Source organism: Bombus affinis, unplaced genomic scaffold (assembly GCF_024516045.1).
Source record: "Bombus affinis isolate iyBomAffi1 unplaced genomic scaffold, iyBomAffi1.2 ctg00000842.1, whole genome shotgun sequence".
Classification (NCBI taxonomy): domain Eukaryota; kingdom Metazoa; phylum Arthropoda; class Insecta; order Hymenoptera; family Apidae; genus Bombus; species Bombus affinis.
Genome location: NW_026109390.1, coordinates 31978 through 39900, shown reverse-complemented (window position 1 = coordinate 39900; position 7923 = coordinate 31978). Strand labels below are relative to the sequence as shown.

At 31.7% G+C, this 7923-nt stretch overlaps 2 protein-coding genes across 4 annotated transcripts; one reads left to right on the top strand and one right to left on the bottom strand.

The window, feature by feature from the left end:
* Positions 1–1000: 1000 nt before the first annotated feature.
* Positions 1001–2007, bottom strand: LOC126928325 (baculoviral IAP repeat-containing protein 7-A-like). The gene is made up of 3 exons (XM_050744118.1): positions 1477–2007; positions 1310–1394; positions 1001–1191 (listed from the first exon to the last, which is right to left on the bottom strand). The coding sequence occupies exons 1-3, from the start codon at positions 2005–2007 to the stop codon at positions 1001–1003; spliced, it is 807 nt and encodes a 268-aa protein (XP_050600075.1).
* A 3192-nt stretch (positions 2008–5199) lies between these two features.
* On the top strand, positions 5200–6689 carry LOC126928329 (uncharacterized). Of its 3 annotated transcripts, none has more exons than XR_007716544.1 (3): positions 5200–5450; positions 5674–6022; positions 6119–6689. XR_007716544.1 is itself a non-coding variant. In XM_050744123.1 (3 exons), the coding sequence occupies exons 2-3, from the start codon at positions 5906–5908 to the stop codon at positions 6390–6392; spliced, it is 414 nt and encodes a 137-aa protein (XP_050600080.1). In that variant the 5' UTR covers positions 5200–5450; positions 5674–5905; the 3' UTR covers positions 6393–6689. The 3 variants fall into 3 exon arrangements, 1 of the variants encoding a protein (XP_050600080.1); XR_007716543.1 differs by having other exon boundaries at positions 5674–6053; positions 6126–6689; XM_050744123.1 differs by having other exon boundaries at positions 5674–6045.
* The last annotated feature ends 1234 nt before the right edge of the window (positions 6690–7923 follow it).

Here is a 7923-nt window from a genome sequence, read left to right as displayed (position 1 = left end):
AACAATCGAAATGAGAGTAAACGGATACAGTAGATACGCCGCTACATTGTACACGAATATAAACAGCTGCTAGGAAAATTCAGTTATGAGAATGATGACTCACTTTAGCAATTTCAGGATGGTTAGTAAGAAAACATAGACGTCGACAATTTTAAAGGTTCTACTTCGTCGATACGTTTTTTTGCATTTGACAGACGAGAACGTCTCCCTCGTTATTTTTCAAGATATTACTGCTTTTCAAGCTAAATGTATTGCGTTTTGCCCGAATATCTTTATTCTTCGTTTTTACTATCTTCTACTGCATTCGCAACTAACACTTTTAAAGCCAAACGATGGTATATTGTTGCAAGGAACATTTGCGAAAAGGGCCAACGACGATATATGATTGCGATGCATATATACATATATATATATATACATACGCATATGTGTATACGTGTGTGAGCGCGTGTGTATGTAAATGTGTGTTTATATATATATATATGATATGGTATAATTTGTATACTACAATATAACATATTGCATATATATATATATATATATATATATAATGAAAATATATATAATAAATGAAATGAAACTGTATTACATATATATTTATATATATATAAAACAGCTTCATTTTAATGACGATAAGGGGAATAAAATAAAAAACAATTAGTTAAATGCTGAAAAAGTTAACTTTATTCAGATAAAATAAGGTACATAATTCGAATTAATGTTTAATTAAGTAAAATACACTTAAGATACAAAAAAGGCCAAAAATATAAAGACAAAATGTATTTGATCAATTTAGTATTATGTTTCTATTTATTAATTACTGTAGAAATACTATTAAAAATAAAAAAAATTATCATTTCCTGATATATACAGTTAATTTAACGATACATCACACATTTTAATGACTGTACGTCATTTTTAAAAAATTATATTTATATTTATATAAGAGATATGAATAAGCTAATTTACAAATGTACATAATTATATACATGTGCATGCATTACAAAAAAATTGCACTACTTGTCGCCTTAAGTTCTCCTCGGCAAATTATGCATTTTGTAAGTGCCGGTGAACAGTAGTCGCAGGTTGCTACATGTCCACAAGGTAGGAATACAACTGTTGCTTCTCGTTCCATGCAAACTTTACACAAACGAGCATTTTTCAATGCTCGATTTTTTTCCTTCGCAGCAGCTAAAATTGTGAACAGTATATTTAGATGTAACACATAATAAAATTTATTATATGTATACGGATTTCATACAAATAAACGAATTTATGATCAATCTGTGTTTTTATGTTTATTACTTACCAATTTTCTGGACGAGAGTCATTTCATTAGTATCATTTTCACTATTGGATCTCTCAGGATTCCCATTCGCAATTTGTGTTGGTGCCTGAAATAAATATAATGTACATAAGTATATATCCGAATTGTTAACTATACATATGGTTCAGGGTATATGTTACTGTACTTACTTCTGTAGAAGTTTCATATAACTCCTGGCCTGTTACATTATTAGCATATTTGAAACCCCGTACTGTTAATAAGTAATAACAGCCGGGAGACGAAATTGCATGTTTTTCCCATGGATGTTCTTCTGGTCCCCAATTTTCTATACAAATTCCACAATGGTAACAGACAGTGAGATCCATTATTCCGATGTAGTAGAAGCCAGCATCGGCTAATTCTTCACTTGTCTGCCTTAGATGTGTAGGCCATCCTGCGAATGAGTTTAACCTGGATTCGTAACTGGCATATTCCAATTTTTCTGGTTCCGTAACTCTCCTTAGTCCCAAACGGCTAAATTCATATGTCGACGGGGTTCGTGAATGTCTTAAAAATCTGTGGTCATTAAAATCAAATGACTTGTGATATTTTAAACCATAAGGACAGTATATATTTCCGTTTCTTTGTGTTATCCGTACTCGTGGCGTTGGCGACATCCAGGGTTCGGGGAACATTGGTAGCATTGGCGACGACCAGTGTACGGCGAACATTGATAGCATTGATGACATCGGGGGGGCGGCTATCAATGGTATCATTGACGACGTCGAAAGACTCGGTGACATTAAATGCACCGGCCTTGCTGCCGATGTTGAAGGTACTGCTGCGGCTGAATCGTCCGCCGATATTGAGTTAATCGATGATGTTGAATCACCCGACGAAATCGCATGATCCGACGACATTGTGTAAACCGAAGAAATGTCTTAAAACCTATTTAAAAAAAAAAAAGAAATTATAATATCTACTGATTATAACAAGCCGATATTATCGAAGTAATCTCAGCCCCGTGTGCTTTAGCGCAAAAATTAAAAATTGTCTTTGAAAAATTACAGCGATTTTATTTGATAATTGAAGCGTTCGAAGGATCACGAAACTTTCTGTACAATCTACATAAATGCTTTCGCTACGATATTCTGACTTATAAATGGTAAAACGATTTTAGTTTACTCATTTTCGAGAAATATTATACGCGTACAATTGATGAAACAGGAATATATTACAGGCAAAACTTACCGATATCAGATGTTCACGTCCCGCTTCAACAGCACACCAACTCTTCAAGTGGAATCTTAACAAAGATTTAATATCTTATTCTTGTATATTTTATATTTTTAGATTTACTAAAACTGCTTTATCGCACGAACGAACAAACTCTTCGACTGTCGATCAAATACTGAATCTTGAAACTTCTATTTCTGGAGAAAGAACTACCTGTTTCCTACAGATCTTATCCCTACCACAGTAGCACAAGTTGTCAACCAATCAAATTTCATCGATGCTCCGCCCCTGTACTGTACTGCTCTGTACTGTTCTCAAGTAAACGACGCACGCTAGGTACAGCAAGGTACAGAAATTATACCCCTTATTTACTCACATTTCGAAAATGATGCCGCTTTTGAAGGAATTCTTATTTGTTCGGTTTTTACTTGACAATAATAACACGTTGTTTAAAATATCAGTAGAAGCTGCTACGAAGTCTAGAGAGTCAAAGAGAGCGACAAAAAATTGCAATTTATTATTAACACACATAATGAAAGAGGAAATGATAATAGATGCTTGGTATTAGGTTCTAATCGAGTTTTCGTATTGTTTGGAATTTCCATATCGTTCTTCTTCAGTTTTGACATACTCGTCAACCCCTAATCGCTACGTTGTTTCGGTTCAGGTGACCACCATTCTAAGGAAACACCCTATATACAAGACAATACGATTCTTGCCTGAAGGTGGGTAAAATATTTAGTAAGAAGGTAAAGCATAGTCTAAAGTCTCAGGTTACCGTTACATGTTTAATTTTACTTTATGGCACCCTATAATTTATGGCGTATACCCAGCCTCGGCTTTAATCTTCGCAGATTATAATAAAATTATTTTTAGAAATAAGTACGCAGTTTTTTCAATATATGAAACATCTTGAACAAGGTTTCTGCAGGAAAATTGTACCATTTATAACATTTTATAAATTCATTTTGAGATAAAGTTCTCTCGCGATGCGAATAGTTAGACGCTGTAGCATTATGTTATATTGTGTTATACATATTATACTATGTCATATAAATATACATGTGTGTGTGTGTGTGTGTGTGTGTGTAAATTCCCTAGTGTTCATGTAGGATAGGGATTCTTTTTGTTTTACGGGTAGCACGACAGGCTGTGTTTCACCGACAGACCGATCTTCTTTTGTTTTACGGACGACCATTTTAAGAAGCACGTTTTTCCCGAACGGACTAACAGAGAGTTACATTAGAGACAGACAAAGTTACGGAATAGTTATTTAAGATTTTAAAGACTGATGAAGAAAGATCGGTAGCTCAGGACGTTGAAAATCGATTCTCGTTTTTCAGTTTTTAAACATTGTACTAAAGACTCGTTATTTCCCGTTTATATAATTATTGTTATTTCTTGTTATAGCCGAATATTAATTGTTGTTTATTTTCGTATTTTATTATTTACTTCTTAATAAAAACTCGATTTTCAGACTACAGAATCGATCCCTGAATTCTCCCCAGATTACGATCTTACATATATATACACACACATATATATTTGAATGGACATATGAATCGCAATCATATATCGTCGTTGGCCCTTTTCGCAAATGTTCCTTGCAACAATATACCATCGTTTGGCTTTAAAAGTGTTAGTTGCGAATGCAGTAGAAGATAGTAAAAACGAAGAATAAAGATATTCGGGCAAAACGCAATACATTTAGCTTGAAAAGCAGTAATATCTTGAAAAATAACGAGGGAGACGTTCTCGTCTGTCAAATGCAAAAAAACGTATCGACGAAGTAGAACCTTTAAAATTGTCGACGTCTATGTTTTCTTACTAACCATCCTGAAATTGCTAAAGTGAGTCATCATTCTCATAACTGAATTTTCCTAGCAGCTGTTTATATTCGTGTACAATGTAGCGGCGTATCTACTGTATCCGTTTACTCTCATTTCGATTGTTTTTCTAATTTTTCTTTATTTTTATCTAGCATTTTGCATTCGATGTGTCTTAGGCACCAAACATCCTGAACTCGAAATCTACACTGGCTTTTGTTGAGATAAATGTCATGTTGATATGATCGCTAGTTCCTACATCCAGTGTTGGAACAACTGCTTTGCGATTCTCTTCTGTTTTTCCCCATCCGTCACGTCCTTTTTATCTGAATTTTCGCTGTGTGTAAATGGCTGTACAAGGTGTGTGAAGTACACAGGATACAAAACTAATCTGTATGAATCAATTGAATATGAAAACCCAAACCAATGTAATAACAGCTTTAAACAGCATCTGAAAAACGATAAGGTCCAAGAAAACAACTTGCGATTAAAAGAGTCGTATATCGAAAAATTCAAGGGTTTATTATAAATTAATATATATAGATTACTCTGAACATTTTTCAATGATTTTCTATGCAATAATATAATAATTCTATGTAATAACTTTCTCTGTTTTCGTTTTCATTATTTCGATTCTTTTTCATTTCCACAGTTCAATAATCTCGCTGTTCATTCGATTCGCATTTATTTTGCGAAAGACGATATAAATATTTTCTCCCACGTACTTAACAAAGGAAGGTTATAGGTATTCTTAAACGTTTGAAACCTTTTTCAAATTTTTCAACGGCTTTCCTAGGAAACATATTATATAACATTTAATTAATTTTAACAGATATGCGGTATGTACTTGTATGTACACATCAAATAATGTATATGCACTTAATTTAAGGAAATGGTGAAAAATTATGAGATTTAGTCTAAGTGCATCCTTTACTGGCTTTACTGAACTACGCAATTATTGTGTACACCAATAAATGGCACCAAATGCACATGTTATACATTATTTGACATACTCTATTGTGAATTATCCTTCGAAAGCTTTTCTATATTGTTTTATCAAAAGAATTTAGAGTGACTTGTGTGCAACTATCTACCCTATTCTATAAATTATTTCAAGAAATGTAAGTATAACAGCTGATCCTTCCATATTTATGTAAAAAATATTAGATGAGTTTTCCAATAACCGATACTCTGCTGTGATGCCATCATTTTGTTTAACAAAATTTGAGCTGATTAATGTTTTTATAAATTAAAAAAATATACAGCTATTCCTTACAAAATGTTTATTTTAGCATGTACTATCGCAGCACGATATTGTACATTAATATAACCATTTTTCCCCAGACCATGCAACATACAGGTCTTCGTTAAGGCCTTAACAGGGAAAACTATTACTCTTGAAGTTGAAGCTTCTGACACGATAGAGAATGTTAAAGCAAGGAACTTTTAAAACCCTGTGCATTAAGTTTAGAGACAAATCATTGAGAAAGTGTTCAGAGTAGTTTAATTTCACCCACCTTGACTTGCGATCTGAATAAACTGTTACCTACTTCTTCAAATATATATTTTACACAAAATGAACATAATGAGGAAATTAATTTTGAATATCAAAGATGAAACAAAGGAGAAACAATTGTTTGTAAATGAAGATAAAGATGAAGCAATGCTAACTTGTTCAAAAAGTAGAAAGAATGTAAGCGAACTACCTATGCAGAGGTATATTAGTTATTGCTCTATATTATATACAAAGTAAATATGATATTTTAATTTAACTATATTGTTTGCAAAGATTACAGTCCATTCAGCCACAAGATTTAAATATTCAACACAAAGAAGATGTTGATACTATTCTTAAATATGTGCCTAAATTTAGTCTATTGCGCCAACAAAATGTTCTTCCAAATATGAAGGATGAAAATGTATTTAGGGAGAATACACCATCACCACCACGTTACAGGACACCTCCAAGAGGAATGATTTTAAATTCAGAAGAAGCAAAAGTGTTTATTTTACTAAAACATTACGGATTAGGTCAATACCCAAATTCCTCGTACAAGAAGTAAATATGTTGTTACATGTATAAAATTTTATTATAAATTAATATTGTAAACTTATTTCAGGTTGACATTGATTTATTTATGAGTTTAACTAATGAAGATTTAATTGAAATTGGTATAAAAAATGAAGCTGACAGAAAAGCTATGTTAATTGTGATAAATAGTTCATAAAAAATCAGTGGTACAAAAAGAATTTTTTATCTTTTATTAATTATATCTAATTATGTATTATTATTTTATTTGTTATATACTAAAGCTGCTCTAATGTATGAATGTAAAAATGTAATATGTTATGTTATAGCATATTCGTATTATTTTTTATACTAACTTAGTACACTTAAGAACACATATGATACATTTACATACGAAATGGCTGTAAAATTGTTGTATTCTTGATGTGCGATAATAATTTATTAATAAGTACACTTTTTTGCTTTAGAATTATATGGAATTGAACGCTCTTTTAGCCAATCACTCAATTCACTATTCTCCAATTGATCCAACTGGTTTATTTTTGCCATTGTCATTGGCATTTCATTGTTTGCCAATGAAAATTTGATTTTGCCGATGAATCATGAATTTCAACAAAATCAATTTCGCAAATTGCACAACATAGGTTACTCGTTTCCGGAAATAAAGCGTACAGAACCGATTGTTCTTTTTTTTTATTCATAAGACTACAAGCATCCATTATATATAATTGCTTGCTATTCTTAATTATTTTATGTTCTTATGGATCCAATTTATACTAACAATTTTTCAAAAACGCATTTGGCAATGAATAGCCAACATTTAAAATTTCAAAAGTTATAGTAGTACTTAAAATATGATTTTTATGAAGAAGCTTTATTTTCAATTATCTTAAAATTAAACTTGTATGTGAGACATCTAAACTTTTTATATTTAAAACAGATTTAAAATTTTGTTAAGTAAAAAGACGACTCTCTTTCTATTACCAATATATTATCTTATTTGGCGGTTACTAAGGAGTTTGTATTATATATATTGGTACGTATCGCTGAACCGCTTTGTTCAATAAAGTGCGCGAAAAATTCAAGATAACTACATATTAAGATGTAAGCATAGCTTTTTTTATACAGGCTTGCTTGGAATTCTCCCTTAAAAAACAAAAAATATTTTTTAATAACCTCGCATGGCTTTTAATTTATTGTGATCATTGACGACTAAACTTAAAGTTTTCCAATAGCGTATTTCCTGTATTTTGAATTCTTATTCACTCCTTGCTATAGTACTCGCATCGAATTTTTGACCAATATATAGATGTATTTGGCATTTCAGACATGTGAACGTGATTTCAAATTTCGCTCTTAAATTGCATATCGATATCGTTAAATATTAGGCCAGATTCATATGTAACGCAACGGTTCAGTAATGTTCAATTAGGTTGTATATTCGTAACTTCAAGCCATTTGAAGTAAACGCCGCGTAATTCAAATTTCAACACTATGCATAGCGTAGTATTCGAATAGGTAACGAATGAATTGAATAATTACTATGTACTTATATAAATAGTTAT